The 21,993-nt window shown below is 43.3% G+C and overlaps 1 protein-coding gene across 1 annotated transcript in view; it reads left to right on the top strand.

Moving 5' to 3' along the window:
• Window positions 1–21,993, top strand: part of ptprt (protein tyrosine phosphatase receptor type T) — a 452,551-nt gene that overhangs the window by 365,028 nt on the left and 65,530 nt on the right. The window contains 3 exon segments of the mRNA XM_079681220.1: window positions 14,295–14,387; window positions 14,973–15,082; window positions 20,792–20,879. Of these exon segments, the coding sequence (XP_079537346.1) occupies window positions 14,295–14,387; window positions 14,973–15,082; window positions 20,792–20,879 (291 nt within the window).

The following is a 21,993-nucleotide window of genomic DNA, read 5'->3' as shown; positions in this document are numbered from 1 at the left end:
TTAATTAGGTACACACAGTTGAAAATACACTGATAGAAGCATAGAGCCATTCAAAGGCGTCCCGGGAACCTTGGACACCAAAGAAAAAGCTAGATGCAAATTCCTGTTTGCCTTTTCAAGGGCTTTCAAAACAACAAAGATGAGGCACATTAGACCATATCCCTTTTAATCCATACATACTGGATTCAAAAGCAATGGCTTTAGTGGAGATACCATTTTGGAGATGATGAGACTTCCCAGAATCATCTTGTTCTTTGTGATTACTGCTTCAATATTCTGATCTGGATAGATGCTGCAAAGAAGATATGCTGAAGCCAAGCACAGTATGTATATGAAGACCAAACAAACAATGTGAAGACCCCCATCGATGGTGCCTTAAAGTGCTCCTCGGCTTATGCCGGTTCCAGAGTTGGGAAGTGGTTATTTCGAAGTGTCCATGGGCTTTAAGACGTAATGTGGAAATGAAGTGGACACTACTATATGCTCAATGAAAGGCAGCTTTTCCATCTGTAAGCGGAACATATGATTCAAAGTTACCCTTTCAACCCTGATGTGAGTCATGTTTAAAATAAAACACCAAATATATATTTAAACAATGTGCATTCATATGCTGAATGTGTTGAGATGAACGCTTCTTAGTTGACAGAAGCCATCAGGAACACAGATTTTTTTCTTTGGGATATATAGGAAAGGGAGAATGATTGTAGCTATGGATAAGGAGAAAGAGTAGTGAAAGAGGGTTCAATAGGCCAGTGTCATACACAGTATCAAAAGTGAGGCACCCTTTACTTTTCAATGCATATTTTACTGAAGGAACAGATGAAATCCCTGCCAGCAGACCTCAATGATGTGTCTTTCGCTCGGTATTTTGAAGATGCAACAACAACTGTCCTGCCACAGTGGAGGAGGACGCTTGTCCAGAATCACCTACTGTGTAGAAAGCCCACAATTTCTACCCACAGTATTGGAAGTACCGGTAGTTTTTCCAAAGCATTACTGAAGGGCAATTATTTTCCTCCAGCCTAGTTCAGCTTAGCATCAGGCTGCATGTAAGGTGATTATGGCTAATGGTAGTCATTTTGTTTGGCCATAATATGACAGTGCTAGGTAATTGAAGGTGAGAGCATGTTTGAGGGATTGTGAATTTCAACCTTTACAGTATGTGCTCAGGGAAGATTGAGCCTCTGTGCTCTTTTCAAGCCACTTCGTATAAGGCTTATATTCACATCTAGTGGTCCTTCACTCCCACTTCCTTTGACTAGTCCGTCTGCTTCGCGGTCTGATAGTCTGAAATCTGTTCTAACCCCTTTTGTGGTCGCTTTCATTATATTTAACTTCACCTAAAGCAGTACATATATATTTTACGTTCAGTTGTTGAGGATAGAAACATAATAATGCACAAATGTAATTTCCATTTTTATTTCCAAGTTTCATATTGAGATCAATATCAATACTGACAATATAAATAGTTGAAATAATAGCATTTTAAGAACTCTTAATTTGAAACTACTCCCTGGGGTGCCATTGCAACACCCAAAGCTTCATGTGATGATGCAAAATGTAAGGGATAATGGTCATTAATGAAAGAAATCCAGATTATTACACAGCCACATACTAAATAATCTAAAGCATGGCTTCCACACAGAAAAAATTGTCCGTTCCACTTGGTACCGATGGCTGGAACTGCGGAAACAACAACGTAACTTAAAATGACAGCATGGAGGTTTTTTGTAACTGTCCAAGTCTGTTTGCATTTTCTCTTCCATTAACATTAACAGTGTGGGCACTGCCAGAGCCCACACCGTTTTCCTGTAAGAGTTTACTTCCTGTCTTTCTTCTTCTGCTGTTCCCTTTAGTGTTTTCTTCCTATTTCCCTTCTTCTGTTGACTTCTCTTTTTCTTGTCATTACTGGGGACAGTCTAGCCATCATTAATCAAAATGTTCGTGCTCTCCACAAATATAACAATTCATATTCCAAAAGTATTCCCTGGTGTTTTCTGATGGAGAACGCTGTTGTTATTTCTTATTTTCCAAGTTACAATTAAATGTGTGTTAAATAAGAAGCAGATTTGTTTGCAGATTACTGTGTAGGTAACTAACATACAAACAGCCTCCTACTCACACTCTGTGATACCTCTGTTGATACCTCTGTTAAACTCTGGTGCCTGTAAGTTTCAAAGGAAGTGGCTTTCTATGCACACACTCATTGCCATTCAACGTGCAGACACACACTTGTGAGTCAGTGTTGTGTGTCCTCGTGTCAGAAGAAGGGAGGTGAGATTGAGGTTAACGCTGGTATACTGTCTAGACCAGCTGATCCCTGTGAACTGCAGTCCAGATATATTTTCTGCTGCCTCTCTGTCTCCTCCTCCATTTGTAGCTTCTTTTATTTTCGCTTTTTCTCTGGCTATTCTTTATGTCAGGCATCCTCAGGTCTTGGTTTTTATTCCATCTCATCTCATGCTAAACAATTAAGTACACTATGTTTATCTCTATGTTTGAAATATATATCTTTGTTACACAAGCTCAATGTATTTCTAACTGCCTGTTCTCTATACAGTATGTTCACTCATTGAACCTGTTATATTTGAATGAAGAACCCATTAACAGTTGATGGGCACATTGACTTTGATAATCTAACCCCGTAAAATGATGACCATATGGTATGGCCTATTATGCTCTGCAAAGCTAGTATGTTGCATTGTATTGGAAACCAAGATTTAAGAAAAAAAACGAATAAATATGAAACAAATAAACTGATAATGTCAAGTAAATATTTTATATCAAAGGACGAAGATTACTTGGGCGAATTAAAGCCCTGATGCGATCAAGGATCTTTTTCTTAACTTTTTTCTGTCTACATTGTATCTACTGCTTTCTGTCTACATTCGGCAGCAGCTGAGTTACACTTTTAGTTTCCATACTTTATTCTAGCGGCTCACTGTTCCACTATCTGACTTTAATATGTTTCAAATATCGGAATGATTTGTCATCCACACCGGCCCGGCTTTGCAGCAAAATAAAATGAAGTTGAACCTGACCCTGTACTCCAGAGAAAGACCGAATGAAAGACAGAGATAAACTCAACAGCCACATTTATTCCACCTTTATAAAACTTCAGACACATGTCCACCAGCTTTTAATATTTAATTTCAAAAGGTTTTAGAACATTTTAAAGGTTCATATTAGTATTTAGTGCCTCTGGGACATGTTTCCATGCTTCAATGTTCAAAAAGCTCTTTATTTTTCTCATACTGCCTGTGCTGCAGCACCTCTTTTCCCCCTCTGTTTGAAACCAGAGCCCAGTCTGCTCTGGCTCTGTTGTGATTGGTCAACCCCTTAGAGATGCCCTGCCCTTTAGGTTATCACGTACAATAGGTTGGAGTGCTAGCCAATGGACGTGCAATATTACGTAGTGATGTCTCTATGTTAACTCCCTGTGGCGGGAACTTTGGGATTTGAGCCTTTGCAGACTATTTACATACACAGAAACCTATACACACTAAAAGAAAGGTAAAACCCCAAAATCCATAATAGGGTCCCTTCGAGAAATTGTGTCAATTCAAGGAGACCTAGCTTCTATAAAGTATCAAGGCTGTTGCATTATTTACCCTTCAAGTAGTTACACAGCACAGTGGATTGTCTTGGTTAAACTAAATAGACAGTTCTGGATTATTACTGATTGTACCCAAGGGTGTAGATGATGAACGGTTATATTGTCGAAGTCTTTAGTGTTTAACATCATTTCCATTTCAGATTCAATTATTGTTTGAGTGTTCCTGATATAATTAGTGTGTGTGGGTGCATGAATAAGAACAGGGTATGGAAATGAGGATCCTCTATAAGGACAGTTGCTTCTGTAATGGAGTCATTTTCTTTGTTATGATTGAGTTTAACAGTAATTGCTAGTTGGGGGTATAAAGGATATGGGTGAATTACATTGAATTATGCAATGACTGCAGAGAAAGCGGAAAGTTTTCCATTTCAATCATGTGCAAATATATTTTGAAAACAGTGATGGTCCACAGCTTTATTATTATTTATTCTTTCTATAGCAAAATACAGAAAATATGATCCTCGACAGACTGATGCAGAGATGGCTTAGTTTTGTAGGCAGCCCAGGAATAAGCATCGCAAGGGCTCCCTCGACAAAAAGCAATGGGACTTTTCCATTGGAATCAAGAATATTACAGAAAACATTATCTGTGGCAAACACAATTTGTTTAGCAGGATAATGTCGACATATTTACAACACTTTAATGAAGCGTAAATACAATTGACAGAAGTAAAAAGGTATGGGCTATAAAAAAAAACACATGTGGCCAATGCTAAGCTAAAGGCGGCTAACATTTGAAGGGATAATGTTTAGCAGCCTCTTTTAACCTATAGTTCTCATTCGTAACACTCCGTTCGATGTCTCACTATGGGATATTGTAGCTCCCGTATTGCCAGACGAGCTTATCTCGAAAATCACCAAACCCAACCAGAATTTAACAGTTAGAGCTCTAACTCAGCAGGGGGCCCAGCACTGCATGGGCCACACTGGGAGCAGAGACCTCTAATCTGTAAAAGCGGACAAAAGTGAGCGGCGAGGACGTCTTGGATGGAAACACCCCTGAACAAAGCCCAGGATGTAGCCAGACCACGAGTCGAATGAGCACGCAAACCTGAAGGTGCCTGCAGACCCTGACTCGTGTAAGCCAAAGCAATTGCCTCCACAATCCAGTGAGAGAGCCGTTGCTTAGTAACAGGCTTGCCCTTCTGAGGGTTAGCCCAGGACACAAAGAGTTGGTCATTATGACGAAACTCTTTTGATCTGTCCATATAAGTGCGTAAAGCACGGACTGGACATAGCAAATTTGGCTGCTGTTCCCCGGAGGGACACAGCGGCGGAGGAAATGCCTCAATGTCAATGGGGGTACATGAACCAACCACCTTAGGTATAAAGGCAGGGTTGGGCTTCAGCAACACTCTCGTTAACCCTCGGGCGAACTGAGTGCATGAAGGATGTACAGATAGCGCATGAATGTCACTGACTCGCTTGGCGGATGCCAGGGCCAGTAACAGCACTGTCTTGAGTGACAGGTGCTTCATGTCAGCTTCTTCCAGGGGTTCAAATGGGGCTCGAGTGAGCCCATCTAAAACCACTGTCAAGTCCCATAAGGGCACCAGTGACCTGGAAACAGGAAGGAGCCTGCGAGCTCCCTTCATAAAACGGCAGACCAGAGGATGTTGGCCGGCCGTCTTACCCTCAAAACCCACATGGCATGCAGCAATAGCAGCCAGGTAGACTTTGATCGTGGAGAAAGCTCTGTGTTTATCAATTAGGTCCTGTAGAAATGATAAAATCACTCCCACAGGGCATTGAAGAGACGTGTGCCCTTTTTGAAGGCACCAGTCCTCAAACACCCTCCACTTACAGTCATAAAGAGACCTAGTGGAGGAAGCTCTCGCACTCTGAATAGTGTTTATCACCTTCTGCGGGAGACCCACTGCATTCAGATTATACCACTCACGGGCCAGGCCCATAGGGCCATGCGCTCCAGGTGTGGGTGAAAGATCGTCCCCCCCGCCTGAGACAGTATGTCTCTGCGTAGGGGGAGCTGCCACGGCTGACCGCACAATAGCTGATATATCTCCGCCAGCCAGTACATTGCAGGCCAGTGCGGAGCTATCAGGATCATTGTGTGTCGCCGTTCCCTCACTCTGGCCAGAGTTGGGGGTATCAGCGCAAGGGGTGGAAAGCAGGTCTGCCCCGAGGTTCATCACACCCGGTACGTGCGTCGCTCTCAGAGAGAGGAGACGGCCGCAACTCCACAAGATCAGTTTGCGTGCCAGCATGTGTAACTGGAGAGAGCGCAAACCCCCTTGTCGGTTTATATACGATATTGTGGTCGTATTGTCCGTCCTCACGAGGACATGGTGTCCCCTGAGAAAAGGCAGAAAGCGTTTTAGGGTGAGGAACACCGCTAAAAGCTCCAGGTAATTTATGTGCGACCGCTGGAGGTCTCTGCTCCAGAGACCCCTCACCGGACGACCTTCGTAAATACCTCCCCAGCCTGTCAGACATGCGTCCGTGGTGACCACCTTCCGTGAAAGGACAGCACCCATAGGCACGCCCCGTACCAGAAAAGTCGGGTGCAGCCAGTGGCGCAGTGCCATTACGCATTTCACAGTAACCATCACTCTCTGCTTTCCATGACGCGCGGGTTTAGTTTTAGAGCGGCTACCCAGCGCTGAAACTCCCTCATGTGTAACCGTCCCAGTCGTACGACCAGGATGGCTGACGCCATGAGCCCCAGTAACCGCAGGCATGATCTGAAAAGAACATGTTTGCGCGGCTGGAAATGAGCGAGGCAAGCTCTGAAAGTTTTCACTCTTTCCGCTGACAGGCGGGCTGTAAAAGGCACCGAGTTCAGGTGTAAACCCAGGAAGAGTACAGTCTGTGCCAGGCACAACATGCTCTTTTCTGTGTTTATTATGAAACCCAGGTTGAGCAGGTGCTTTACGAGGACATTTGTCTGCGTAATAGCCTCCTGTTCCGACTGTGCGAGAAGCAGCCAGTCGTCTAGGTAGGTTGCCAGGCGAATACCCTGTTGTCTTAATGGGGCTATCGTGGCTTCCATACATCGTACAAACACTCTTGGACTGACAGACAGACCGAAGGGAAGTACTCTGTATTCGTAACAGATCCCCTGATATGCGAACCTCAGATATTTCCTGTGTGGGTAATATACTGGGATGTGGAAATACGCATCTTTCAGGTCGACTGATGTAAACCAGTCGTTTTGTCGCACGAGACGCAGCAGAGATGTGTGAGTGAGCATTCTGAATTTGTATCTTTTTAGATATTTGTTCAGAGCCCTCAAATCTAGTATTGGCCGAATTCCGTTCCCTCCCCGTTTGGGAACGAGGAAATACTTGGAATAAAAGCCGCTCTGACTCTGCTCAGCGGGTATTATAGATATAGCCTTCTTTTCTAGAAGTGAGAGAATCTCTCTCTCCAGAATATGGGCTGACTCTCCTCGGGCTTGTGAATACAGAACGCCCGAGAAGCGAGGGGGGGTGACAGCGAATTGGAGTCTGTAGCCCCGTGTTACTGTCTTGAAAACCCAAGCAGACGCTGTGAGCATCTCCCACTGTTTGCTCCTTAGAGCCAGCGGAGATGTCACGTCTCTTACCCTCTGAGTCTCTATTTGTTGTGTTATGGGGCCCTCTAGTGTCTGAACACGATGGTACCCCATTTCGACAATCCCCAGCCGGCACTGCGCATGCGCGTCACGGTAGCGGCTCTATAACCCCAGTCGTCACTGCGCATGCGCATGGCGGTGGTGCCTTCACAGACCCGTCTATTATCCGCCTTTTGAGAGAGGCCGTAGCTGCTCTCAAAAGAGGGACAGGCGACAGACTGTTTATTGTTTTTATTGTCTTTCTTTTCCTTTTTTTTGGACTGCGCCCTCGGCTTGAAGCCTGGATGCGACAGTGAAAAATGGTTTATTTAAAAAAAAAAACAATTGTGACATGTGTTTTTGTGACTTAGGCAGATAGCAGAACTCGCTGTCTCTGGTATTAAGTCTGTTTCCCTTCTGGCGCGAACTTGAGGATGGCGTTGCGGCATCACTCTAGGCGGCGGGAAGATGGAGGCCTGGTGGCACCCCAAAAACACATCTGGAGCTGGGGAACAGGGAACTTCCAGCTCTGTCACCGAGGAGAGGAGAGGAGGCTGTCAGGCCGCCCGCTTCTTTTTCCTCGACTGGTGACCGAAAATCTGAGTCGGCTGTGCCTGAACAGCAGCTGCCGAAACCGGAGATTTCCTCGGCCAGCTCGTCCTCGTCTCCTGCCTGTGCTGGGAACTTGGGGCGGGCTGTGGCCTCTGCTGCCTCGGTACCTTGAACCGGGCAGAACGTGAGGCAACTTGGGCGAAGGACTGCCGTGAGACCGTCGCAGGTAGCGGCTGGACCCTTCGGGGGAGACAGAGGTGCAGGGCCTCGTCTTCCTTCTTTTTCGACTCACATCTCTGCTGCATCGAGACTAAAGCGGAGCCGAAAATACCCTCGGGAACGATAGGCATGTCAAGAACATCCTCCTTTTCCCGGTCTGGGAGGTTGGTCAGGTTGAGCCACCTGGCTCTCTCCTGTACCACCATTATGCCCATGACTTTGCCCGTGGCCTGGACTGCACAGCGCTGCACACGGAGGCAAATGTCCGTGATCGCTGCGATCTCTTCCCATACGGCCGGCCCAGGTTTGCTCGATAGGTCCTCGCAGAGCTCCGCCTGGTAGGCGGTCAGCAGTGAGGAGACATTGAGTGCCCTGGCGGACAACGCTGCGGCTTTATAGGCCCGTTCCGTCATCGCTGACTGGAACCGGTCTGCCTTCACCGGTAGCGTGGGGTTCCTGCTTGGTGTCAGAGCCAGCCTCGGTTGGAGGTGGGCTGCCACCAGCGGTTCCATGGGCGGCATGCGGAGCAGGCCGAGCCTCTCCATACCGTCACAGTCCAGGGAGGAGGCACCCTGGATTGGGGCCTTATTACTGAAGGGGCGGTCTCTCCACGAGACCGACACCTCATCCAGCATCTCCGGGAAGACTGGAAGGAGCTGCCTCTTTGTCCTTGCTGCGTGGGGCCCTCGTAGTGAGACCTGGAGGTCTCCTTGGCCATTTCAGGCAATGGGATGTCCAGCCTGGACACGGCACGTTGACACACGGCCTGCAGGTCCATGCTCAGACAGGGCGAAGCTGGTGCGCTATCGCCCGGGAGAGCAGCCATCGCTCCCGGCTTTGCAGCCTGAGCTGATGACACGAAGACATCATCGTCTTGCTCATCCGAGTCGGACAGGAGGAACTCAGAGGTATCCTCTTCGTCCTCCATGTAGTGCAACTCCAGGAAATCATCCGCGGGCGAGACCATGGTGTGGTCCAGTTGGGAGCCCCAGCTTGACACAGCGCGGGGCTCCGCTCTCGCGGCTGTTGCCGCCACCGGGTCCCAGCCTGACACGGCGCGGGGCTCCGGTTCAAAAGCTGCCGCTGTTATTCAGCCCCAGCCTGACACAGCGCGGGGCTCAATCACCGCGGCGGACGCCCCCATGTCTTGATTGCCGGCCGGCGAAACAGCGGATATGAGGGGGTCCTGTCCCGACAAGCTAGCTTGGCGTGCTAGCCGTCGGCAGAGGCTCTTGATGGTGAAGCGGGCACAATTCCCGTACGAGCCGGGGTTGTCGATAGCCTCCTGGGCGTGTTCCAGCCCGAGGCAGGACGAGCAGACCTGGTGTGAGTCTGTGCCTGATATCTTCAACACGCAGCCGCAGAGCCGAGCCTCCGAGTCCCTGACTCCTCTGGTATGAGGGAGAGAAGCGTCCATCTCGTTCGCCGTGGTGAAGGCGTGGAGAGGACCCGCTCGTAACAGGTACGTTGCTGAGAAAAAATCCTTCCCCACCTGTCGTTAATCCGGAGAAAAAATCGACGGTGTAGAATTTTATTCTCAAAGAATATTAACTGGTGTGTTAATACCCTTTTTATCTTCCCCTCCTCTGGTGTGAGAGAGAAAAAGAAAAAACCGTCCCCGCTACCTTGGTGTCGGTAGTGAGGAAAGGCAAGCTAGTAACAGGTGTGTTACCAGCTTGAAAAATCAAAACCTTACCTTTAATTCCGAAGAAAGAAACGGCGAGGTCGATTGCAACACTAACTGGTGTGTTAGTATTAATAGTCTTCTTGCAGAAGTATATATAGAAGTAGCCGGCGAGCGCCCGTCGACCGAAGTTAGCTTGGATAGCTTGGTTCCGTCTGTGGACTGTGTGAGCTAGCCCGGCTACCAATAGAGATGTGCTCTGAAGCGAGAAGAGGTGTTTGAATGATGCATGCGGCGTAGCGCAAGCTACTTATAGGGGGTAGATTCCCTGAAGCTGACATCAAGATCACCAGCCAATCAGGATTGGCGTAATGAGATTGATGCTTCTGTTTGCTCCGCGATGAGGCGCATCCCATAGTGAGACATCGAACGGAGTGTTACGAATGAGAACGTTAAAGTTTCTTCAGCCTGTGTTGAATACAGACCTTATTTCAGAGGTAAAATGCTGACTCACGTCGGGTTTTAGGACTGCACCGCACTCTATCTGCAAGTAAATAAAAGAGAATTGAATGCAGCCGCTGTCATAATCAAGCAGATGCAGCATTATAGTTATATAAATCATGCAAAGTAAGGCAAAGAAGTAAACAAAGCTTACAGAGAAAGATAACTGTCGAAGACTTAAAAATAAAAGCAAAATATAGAAACACAGATACAGACGTTTGAGGCGAAGGAGTTAGGAGTTAACATAGTGATACTCTAAGCCAAGCCATCCATAACTGCATCTTAATAAAGTCACAGAGTGGGAGGAGGGAACTTTATGTAGCACACTGCCAAGCATGAAGGACTTAACATACACACTCCCTGACAGTGGAAACGGCCTTCACACACACATGGGAAACAGGTTCAACACACACACACATTTTTCTTCTCTTTTAAAATCAATCGCAACTCTCTTATCAAATACACACTCAACGCTCTCCGTATGTCTCTATATCAACACACACACACGCACGCACACACACACTCTCTTGTGAATGTGGGGTCAATAAATCTCCCCATTAGCATTGAGATGTCTTCATCATAGTCAGTGTTGTGGAGCTGCCGCTATGACTCCATTTCATGCCTGGCTTAATGCATATTTGACCTTGGGGTGACGCACACACAAACACACAAACACACACACACACACACACACACACACACACACACACACACACACACACACACACACATGTTCTAACACTGAAAGATAGGCATGCAAAAGCACATTCTTGCGTAAGTGCCGGAGTGTGCTTACACACACTCATATACACACATATACCATATACCTCACATCAATGGATAAACGAACTGTATGAACACATTTAAACGATTATAAAACGCACACCTCCGACCGTGAAGCCAGCTGCCTGGAATAGTTAGAGTCTCAGAGATGAAGGATGTGTGCTGCTTTGTGTTAAAATGTATTTCTATTTATCAAAAGAAAAACCAGTGGCAGGAGAAAGGGTTGATTGAGGAGTACTAAGGAAGGATGGAAATAGTTTATAAAGATAAATGGGATGGATTGAAGGGCTGGAGTTCATTCTTACTTGAACTATAGTGGAGACAGTGTGAAGGGGAAGTGTGAAGTACATCCTGGTTGTGTTTCAGAGAGCAGACAGTTTGTCCTTGCCGGTTCTCAGCTCTCTTGTTCTCTTCAACTCTTTACTCCTGTATTTCCTACACCTTTCCTCTCCAAATATCTCTCCTGTCTCACATTTCTTTCACTCTCATCTGCCCTTTTTTCCTTGTTTCCTTACTTCTTCACTTCTTCAATGTCTTAATAGTGTCTTGCAGTGATGATGTATTGTTGTAAGCCGACCTGGAAGTTAGCATCGCAAGGGCCCCCTGGACAAAATGATTTTGGAATGCACCATGAAATAAGATTTTTGGGAAACTCATTTTCATTATAGTTACACGTTTTGTTAAGCAGGAACATCTCCACATATTAACACCAGTATACAATAGTTGAAGCATAAATGAAATTGCCATAAGTAAAAAATCTAATGTTAGCCTATAAAATAACTACATTAGGATTGCTTGGCTGCGTATCACCACTGCTAAGCTAAAGGCCGCTAATGTTCTTGTAATAACATGTAGTAGGCCTAGTCTTGTTTAGTCACTCTTTTTTTACGTTGTAGAACAAAACGCGAAAATCTCTTCAGCCTAGGTTACCCATTATTTTAGGCATCTGGTTGCTTTCCTCCTCTCCCCTTTCAGTCATTCATTCCAATTATTAATTCTGTCTTCTACTCTATATCAATCCTATTACACATCATGACTTAAGCTCGTAATACACAATTTAATATACTATTTAGTTTTTTCAGCCCTTTGTCCTGTCTCTCAACACTAACAGGACACTGTCACAGTGGTAGCAGCAGACCTGTGTGGTCGGCTCATTCTTCATCCGTTTAGGAAAGCCATGGTTAGATTGGCTTATGGAGAAGCCACTTAACGGCACTAATGAATCCACAGCCATCATTAACATGCAAATAGCTCCATCAAGAAAAGATAGAGTCCTGCAGTATTATATTACAAACCCTATTCCTTCTGAGACACACACATACACACTTCAGTGAGTAAACTGCCATACTACAACAGCACTGAACAAAAGAACATTTATTAAAACCAACACAACTTGAACAACTCTCTTATAATGCGGGCATGGACATGTCATGCTTTTCCGGTTACTACCCGTCCCCTTGTGTGTTATGTAGCTTTTTCTGCATGTAAACGGTCTGCAGAGTCACATACCCTCAAAGTCCGCCCTGTAGCGAGTAAAGCAGAGGTTATGTGCGGTCCCGCTCGGGAGAGGTCTGAGGATTTAAACATTAAACTAAATTATTATTGTAATATATTTATTATGCAACACCCGCGACCCGACCCGCATCATCTTTTTACCCAGAAACGAACCCGGAAAAAAGTGTTTGAAAAAATACCACCCGCGAATCACTTTTTTTGCGGGGTACCCGCGGGTACTCTCGATGCAGGACTCTGTTGTGGGGTTGGCGAGACAGCGAGACACCGCAGAACTCAGCCTGAGCACACACACAAACTCCCAGCCAGGCTGCGGGTGTGTGTGTGTTTCGCTGTGTCTCGCTGTCTTGCAGACGGCCACTGGGCTCATAGTAAGGGGGGGGGGGGGGCAGAAGCTCCATCAAGCTGTTTAGGACAGAGAGTGAATACACATACTATACAGAGATGTTGTATGAGAAAACAATGTGAGTTTGGAACATTGCACAATATAAATATATTTTAGTAGACCTCAACAATGGAATTATGATTAGTAGAAATGGCCATGACATGGGACCTTTAAGACATACAACTGCAACGCAAGTAACACAACCAATGTAATATCCTTTTCAGTTTCACAGAACACAAATTGGGTTATTTAGATAATATGTTTACATGATTTTGTTGTGCAATAAAACAACCAGAGAAGCAATCTGCAAGGAAACATGACACACCGTGGTCCCATCTCGATGTCATCGTATTATAATACGATGGCATTGCGAGGGCTTCACGTAGTCGTGTTGCCTTCTTAAGACAATCGGGCAGCTTCTTGTTTCCTTCGTATTGTCTTTGTGAGGCGAAAAATGCTCGATGGCACCGATGACCACACGAAGTAAAGATGAAGATGACACAATTTGACAAGATGCCCTCACGCTGGCCTTACGAAGGGCAAAATGTACACACAAATTCCACACGAAAAAACCTTTGCAAGGTCTTTCGGCAATTTTTTGGCATGCCAAACATTTTGCCACCGCTCACGGAGTTGCTGCCGGAGCCTGAGAAACTATTCATACGATGGCTTAAGATGCCCTCATGAATGGCCCGATGATTAGAGCCGAATTTGAGCATTTCCTTTATCATGTGTCCATCTAAAGTGTGACGCGGGCTTTATGGAAAACTAAAATTAGGGTTAGGGTTCCCCAAAGTATTTCAATAATTTCAGTTCCCCAGGATTAGCTGAGAGAAAAAGAGAAGACAAGTGGTGGAAACAAATAGACCTTATATTAAATAAATCACGATGGTACATTGTTCTTCCTTCTCTAACGGAGAGTGAATGGAGCTTTGTATTGCTGCATCAAGTTTCCTCCACCAAAAGCGCTTTGGGTCCTCTGTTTCAGCTCTTGACAATCCTTGGTCAGTCCCTCCGTCCCACTGAACCTTCTTCCTCCATCTGTGCTGACTAATACAACCCATGCTCTCATCCAATCAATCTGTCTGTTTGTTAATTGGTGGAGAGATATTCAAATTAGCCGTCCTATCGTCATGCCCACCAATCAAGGTTTAGGGTGTTAAAAGCAGCCAATATTTCTTTCTTCTAGACTATATTTTGGAGACATTTAAGATTTTAGAAAGAATTGAGATAAAACAGGTGATACATACAGAATAAAACAAATAGTGTTTTATTATACAGTACTGTGAAAAGAGCCGTTCTGAATACTGAGTGGTTGCACTTTTGATACATGAAGTACATGTTGCCGTTTTCCAACGTTTAGTACAATATTTTAAGTCATTGTTTTTTCTACTTTAACTTAATTAGTTATTCTTCCACCTCCCAACTTTTCTCACCTGTGATGTGTCCATACTGTGCACGGTACTGAGTGTGGGTAGGGGAATTATAGGTAGGATGTCTGTTGTCATGGTAACTTACTCTTTCTCTCTTTTTCTCTTTCTATTAACAGACGGTAGCCAGGCATCGCTCGCCCAGCCCTCTCTTACCCTTCAGACTTTTCCTTACGGAGGCTGTGAGTCTGTGGAGATCTCCTACCAGAGCGGTACATGCACAAAGCCTTGACACTGTGTTAGTTAGTTAGTTAGTACTTAGTAGGTTGGTAATTAGTTAGTAAGATAGTCGGTTAGCTAGTTAGTTAGTTAGTTAGTTAGTTAGTTAGTTAGTTAGACCAATGTTATAATGCTTATACTTTATTGATAATGCTAAAGGTTTTGGTGCTAAAACTTATCATCAAACAAGTAGCTAACTGTGTGTGTCAGGTTTTCTCAGGTTATTTAGTTAGCCAGTTAGTTAAGTGTTAGCTGATTGTTGAGTTATAGTGTATAAAGGTTAGTAATATTGTAACATGCCTGATACAAATTGTTGTAAGCTTTTTTGACGTTAAAACAATCGGACATAGCTAGCAAGTTAGTTTCAAAAGTCAGTGAGATTTACTTATTTAACTATTCCCATAAATATACTGCGTTGTCTTATTCTTGGATAAAGATCAAGACGCTACTTAGCTTATTTATTGATTGAGTAAAAGTTAGCTATTTTACTCAGCAGTTATTCAACAACGTAAAAACAAAATACACATACTAACTGCATCCCGCTGTTTATATAAAAACATTTTATTTCTGTACTGCAGGTCAGTTCCAGGCGGGTCAGTTTCAGCCAGCTATTCGAGTCGCAGACCTCCTGCAGCACATCACCCAGATGAAGTGTGGACAGGGCTACGGTTTCAAGGAGGAATATGAGGTGAATACACACACACACACACACACACACACACACACACACACACACACACACACACACACACACACACACACACACACACACACACACACACACACACACACACACACACACACACACACACACACACACACACACACACACACACACACACACTCTCACACACAGAGGCTTATAATGAGAACAACAAGAACATCTTCAGATGGACAACATTACAAGCAGCCATTAGTAAGAAGGTCAAAGGTTTGCTGCTACAGCACATAGATAACATGTGTAATAAACTGTTTGTGTGATGCCTGAATGTATAATTATTACCGCTGGTAAAATAGTGATTCAAAGAGAAAAGGATTGTCTTTTTTGATGTATGTGACTTTTAAAAAGCCGAAAGCCAATATCTGGATTGTATCTTAGCCTCTTGCAGCCCCTATGACCCTGAATAGCATATCAGCAATATCAGCATTCAAAGTCAAAACAAGAATCAAAGGCAGATTTGACTTAAAAATATATTTTAATTGAATTGCTCACAAAATACTTACTGCACAATAAAAATGATCATTATAGTAAATGGAGTAAAACTGCGTCAGACGAGACGCCTTTTTGCATTGAGCTCAAATCTCATACATAGCTCATTTGCATAAGAAAACATTTATAAGGGAGTTGTTGTTTTTTTTCTGCAGATTGATTTTTGACTTTTCCGAGGCAAACATGATCAGATTTTAGTTCACATTTCAATAAATGATATGAAAATAAAACACGTAAACGGCATCTCCGGCTTTGTAATTAGATTCCTTTATTTTGCAAACGCTGCATCCATATTTCCTCTACGTCCCTGCTGTCGCTTCCCAGTTGTGCAGTGTGTATGTGTGTGTGAAGGAGAGAGATTGGATTTGGTTTTATGGCTGGAGACCCTTATCAATTATTAATCCTTTACCTCATCAATATTGATGATCAGCAAAACAAACAGGGACGGTAAAACTAACTCTCCTCTCCTTACTTTCTTTCTTTGTTTTACAGTTTGTGTTGTAGAGTGGTGCAGTGTTTAGAAGCTAGCATTACAGGGCTCCTTTGACCAAAAAGAGAATAGGATTGTTCTTGTGAATTACGGAGTAATGCAGAAATACGATTTTTGGTAAACACACGTTTTGTTCGGCAGGGTAATCTACACACGGAATCACCAGAAGTAAAAAGCTAACGTTAGGCTAAAGAAAAGAATCACCAACGCTAAGCTAAAGGTGGCTAATGCTGATGTGATGTTCAGACATGTTTACTGACGTATTGTATTCCGTAGTAAACCTAAACAACTCTTGAACTTGTGCTAATCACTGATCAAAATTCAAGCATCTAACCAAAACACAAACATGTGATAAATGCTAACCCATTCCTGCACCCATTCAGTCTTTACTCTCGTTTTGTCCCAAGTTTCTTCTTTTTCATAATACCTTGTTCTCCCCCCCGACTTCAATTTCCCTTTCAATCTTTGCTCAGCTTGAGTCATCCTTCCATTTAGCCTTTACTCCTATTTGTTTCTTACTCTCTCCTTCTTTTCCAGTTTCCTAATCTTCTGTTCATCCCATGTCATGTTTCAGTTGTTGCCAGACTTCCTTAATACTGTCTCCCACACCCCTGCTCTCTACTGCTTCTGTTTGTCTTCCTCTCTCTGCTGGGCTTGACTGTTTGTGTGGAGCAGTTCATCAAAAGCAGACGTTTTTACAATCATTCTTTTTCATACGCACTCTTCCATGGGATCATTTTCCTTCCAAATCCTCATTCCCTTGCTTTATTCATGTATCCTCGTTAATAGAATCCTTCCTATCTTCACTTTGTTCTTCCTTCTTTTACTTTGTGTCTGTCGCTGAAAATGAATCTTTGAAAAGACACCAGGAACAGTCTGCTTCTCTCTATCGCCCGCTCCCGTTTTCAAAATAATGAACATTTTCTATTAGCAGCTCTGCATGCATGTTGAAAATGGTCCCTCTGTGTTTTTTCATGAAGACAAAGACACAAAATAAGAATAATATCAGTAATCGGAAAAAATATATAATATAAATTAAATATTTGTGGATGTACGTGTGTCCATAACCGCACCCCATATGGTGTGTTCTTGTCTCTGTGTGTGTGTGATGTGACCTCTAGTGCTGAAGCCCATTAACCCCACTAACAGCGACAGCAGCCTCGCTGTCAAAGTCGCTCCCCACTGGGATTACACCTTTGGAATTAAAATGAATATAGTGCATAAAGACCGGTCAGTTGGTCAGGTTGTACTGTTGTGAATATCCCAACAATTTGGATTTTGATATGATAAAGGAAATGTGTGTCCATCGGTTCACATTTTGAAAATGAGGTCAAAAGTTTATTCAGCTAGTTTCCTGTAGAACTGTTTAACAAAATCTATTTTTGAATGTTATTCATTGTGGTAAACAAAGACGCTGTGATTCCAACATGTTTCAAAGTGGTCGTGATTTCATAAATATTATTTATTCAGTATGTTGAACCGTGTAACTTAATTACTCAATCTATAATGTCTGTGTGTGTGTGTGTGTGTGTGTGTGTGTGTGTGTGTGTGTGTGTGTGTGTGTGTGTGTGTGTGTATGTCTTGTCCTCTGTCCACCTACCTTTTCCTTTTTTAATACATAACCTTTATAATCCTGAAAAGTGGAATTCGCATGAGAGGAGTGTGATTAAGAATTTGTTTTGGCCAACCCACACCTTAAGCAAATACACACACACACACACACACACACACACACACACACACACACACACACACACACACACACACACACACACACACACACACACACACACACACACACACACACACACACACACACACACACACACACACACACACACACACACACACACACACACACACACACTTGCATAACCCTCCTACAGAACGATCCTATCTAAGATGTCTAAAAACTAATATTAGCAGCTTTCTTATTATACAAATGTTTGCAACACAAACATCACACACACAGACGCGCACACTACACACACAGTCTCATAGGCCCATATGCCACTTTAAGAGAACCCATTTTCTGCTTGATAGAGCGATACGTTTAGGTGTCTGTGTGTCTGTCACAGTGCATGTGTGTGTGTGTGTGTGTGGGGGTGTGTGTGTGTGTGTGTGTGTGTGTGTGTGTGTGTGTGTGTGTGTGTGTGTGTGTGTGTGTGTGTGTGTTTGTTTGTGTGCCTGTAGGACAGTGAAAGCTGTTGTTTGGTTTTCTTAAGCACAGTACTCTATGGTTAGAATGATTGTGTGTGTGTGTGCACGCACGCACACGCACACACACACACACACACACACACACACACACACACACACACACACACACACACACACACACACACACACACACACACACATATTTCTGTATTATATATATAGGGTTGCAAAGGGGCGGAACACAAAGAGCCCTTCTCCCTCCATAAAGTCCCATTAAACATGCACATCTTCCTTCAAGCTATCCTCTGCATTTTTGCTAAACCCTTTCAGTCAATGGGCTCTTCCTGGGCCTCATCAACATCTAACTCTGAGTCTTCCTCTTCAGTGTCACTGTCCAGCCTTGTTGAGGATGGCTCTGTGTCCGGCTCAAAGAGCCTTAGGTTTGCCCGAATGCCAACCAGTTTTTCCACTCTCACATTTGTGAGCCTGTTGCGAACCTTTGTGTGGTCTCAATAGCCATGCAGTAAGCAGTGTGCTATGGCATGGATATTCAAGTGTACTTGAATGGCATCTGTTTGTTTTAGTCAAGATTATGCTAAAATATACTTTCCCCAACTATATTTGAGTTCCCTATGAAGAGCCAACCTTCAATTTTGAAAATTCCCAGTTTATCCCCATACATTCCCGTTAATTCCCGTGGAAATTGGCATTGTCATTGGCCCTCCTGTTGGTCTGTTTATTAGAAAGGTATCCCAGAGTTGGCTGAAATACTGCCGACAATTACCTGGCTAAAGCATAATAAAAAATACCTGATTGAGATTAATATAATTGGGAATCTGCCCGTAAAATGTCTTGCCACAACTTCTGTGCTGTGTTCACATGCGAGCTGAAAGGTCTAACAATAAGACTTAAAGTTGAGCAGCACTGCTTTTATGTACTTCTATTTCATATTACACCCGTTGCAAATCCCTACATAATGCTTACATATAACAGGACTACATAAGTGCCACTTTATAAACATTCAAATCCTTCTAGAAATTGTATTTTAAACAAAAGTGTTTACTCAAATGTTGTCTATGGATTGGTCTATCTCTGAACACTTTGAATGATACAATTGACAATTCACAATATTGAATGATACAATTGTTCAATAAAAACTACCACTACAGTAGTAGAAAGAAAAAAAATCATTACATACTGTAGTTTGAAATGCTATGTGAAATCACAAAATCACATAATTTGTTATGTGTATTTGGGCTGCAATTCTGAAAAGAATAAAAAAATAAACTTTGATTATTGCCATATTTATTTAGCGATATTAGATAGAAAGACAATTTTCGAAACATTATTCTCATTATCATTGAAAAATATATATGACCACTGTAAAACATCTTGATGTCGTCTTTGAAGAGGATTTGTCTTTTAAATCACATATAAAGCACCTTTCAAGAACTTCCTTCTTCCATCTACGGAATATTTCAAAAATCAGGCACATCCTAAATCACAACAATGCAGAAACACTAATCCATGCTTGTATCACCTCCAGGCTGGATTATTGCAATTCCCTTTTATCAGGCTGTCCAAACTCATCATTAAAGACCCTTCAATTCATACAAAATGCTGCAGCACAGGTTTTAACAGGAACAAAGAAGATGGACCACATCACTCCTGTTTTAGCAGCATTGCACTGGCTTCCAGTTAATTCCAGGATTGATTTTAAAATAATTTTACTTACATACAAAGCGCTCAATGGTCAGGGACCATCCTACCTACAGGATCTTTTAATCTCCTATTGCCCCTCTAGGGCATTAAGGTCCCAGAGTCTGTTGGTGGTTCCCAGAGTCCACAAGAAAAGATCAGGTGCTAGAGCTTTCGGCTACCAAGCCCCGTTCCTCTGGAACCAACTTCCAGTGGCGATTAGGGAGGCAGACAGTGTCCACACATTTAAGAGTAGGTTAAAGACTTTCCTCTTTGGTACAGCGTACAGTTAAGACCCTTTTATACATCCTCATGGACCCTTTGTTTTATGGAATTGTAATTATTGTACTCTAACTGTATTTGTGTCATTGTGTTAAGTACCTCTTTTAATTGGTACATTCATCTTGTAAGATTTGTTTGTTGTTTTTACATTGTTTTCCATTGTTTTCCATTGCTTTTACATTGTGTTTGTTGATTTGTGAAACCCTCTGAGACAAATATGATTTGTGATATTGGGCTATATAAGTGAACTTGAATTGAATTGATTAAGATATGTTCAAATAATTTGCCTTAAAGACTTGCATTATTATTTTGTTGTTGCTTTAACCAAAAGTGAATTGCTGTTAGCTTTGCCTTCCTGTGAAAACTCCTTAAACCCTCCCTGCCCTCAGTGGCATAGAGTCAGTTTTCTCTGCATTAATATGCATGTTACTATTTTAACTTCTGCCGGCCCATGTGTCAGTGTAAAAGCTCTGGGCATCATGCCATATGTGCATGCATATTTTTGTGTTCATATCTCAACATGAAACTCTTGTGCACGTGTTCATGTGTGTGTCCAGGCCCTGGCGGAGGGACAGACGGCGCCCTGGGAGACGGCCAAGAAGGATGAGAATCGCAACAAGAATCGCTATGGCAACATCATCGCTTGTGAGTACTGCAATGAAATGGACGGACTAAGGAGTACTCTTTGCTAAATAGGGCTATGGTCCTTTAGCTCAGTTTGAATTAAGTCAGGCCTGGTGAAATTTGGTGTGGTTACGTTTTGTCTGGGTTGGTTTTGGTTTGGCTTATTTCAGTTGTGTTGGTCTAAGTCTGGTCTGATTTGGTTTGTTGGTTATTTTTGTGTCATTTAACTTCAATTCGATTTTTATTAGATACAGATCACTTTCTCTGTTTAGGGTCCTGCCTGAACAAAGCTTGGCTTGGTTTGGTTTGTTTCTTTGTCATTTTCAGTTGCTAGCGGTTTGGTAAAGTAATATCATGACTGAATGGGTACGCCTCAAACACCTTCAAGTAATCCCCATGTTGTGTTAGAAGATAGCCAAAGAGACAGATTAGGACTGTTTAACTGTGTATGTACTACTCAAAATTGATTTTAACATTTCAATTATCTGAAGGTACCAGAAGTGAGAATCACACACACAAAGTGTGGTCGGATGAATAGTTTTTGGATATATTTTCTGGTTGTAACACAACTCTTAGTATCAGACTCTTTGAAGTGTCATAAACAATCTAATTGTGTTATTGGGTCAAAAACTAAGGTATCGTCAGGAACCTGGTATAAAAAGATTTCAGCTGTAAGCGAGAGGTTTGAAAATACACATGGATTCTACTTCGGAGGAGGGATAAGGTCCAACCATAGTTTTAATAAAGCGTGCTGAGGTACCATGTTTACTGGGTGAAGCGACCGTCCTTCAGCTGGAGGACACCATCTGCCCTGAAGCGTCCTTCACAGAGTCTGACTGACTCCTCCAGCTCGGGGTGGGTCCCACTGATGGACCTTACCCCCTGCTGAGAGCCAGATGCCAGTAGAACCTGGTTTTTGGCGGGACCAATTCACTAGACGCTTCAGAAGGATGACTCAGTGGCACTTTTTCAATCAAAGCATGTGTTTAATAGTAAATAACAAAAAAGATATGCAGCTTGAATAAGATACATCATTTGTCTAGAAGTGATATCAAAGTGTACTCACAGTACAGGGAACCACTGTAGCGAAAATAACCCTTTTTGCAGTGGGAATATTTTTCATCATATGATCAAA

The sequence above is a fragment of the Notothenia rossii genome, assembly GCF_949606895.1.
Source record: "Notothenia rossii genome assembly, chromosome: 5".
Classification (NCBI taxonomy): Eukaryota; Metazoa; Chordata; class Actinopteri; order Perciformes; family Nototheniidae; genus Notothenia; species Notothenia rossii.
This window is presented reverse-complemented; position numbering and strand designations above follow the sequence as displayed.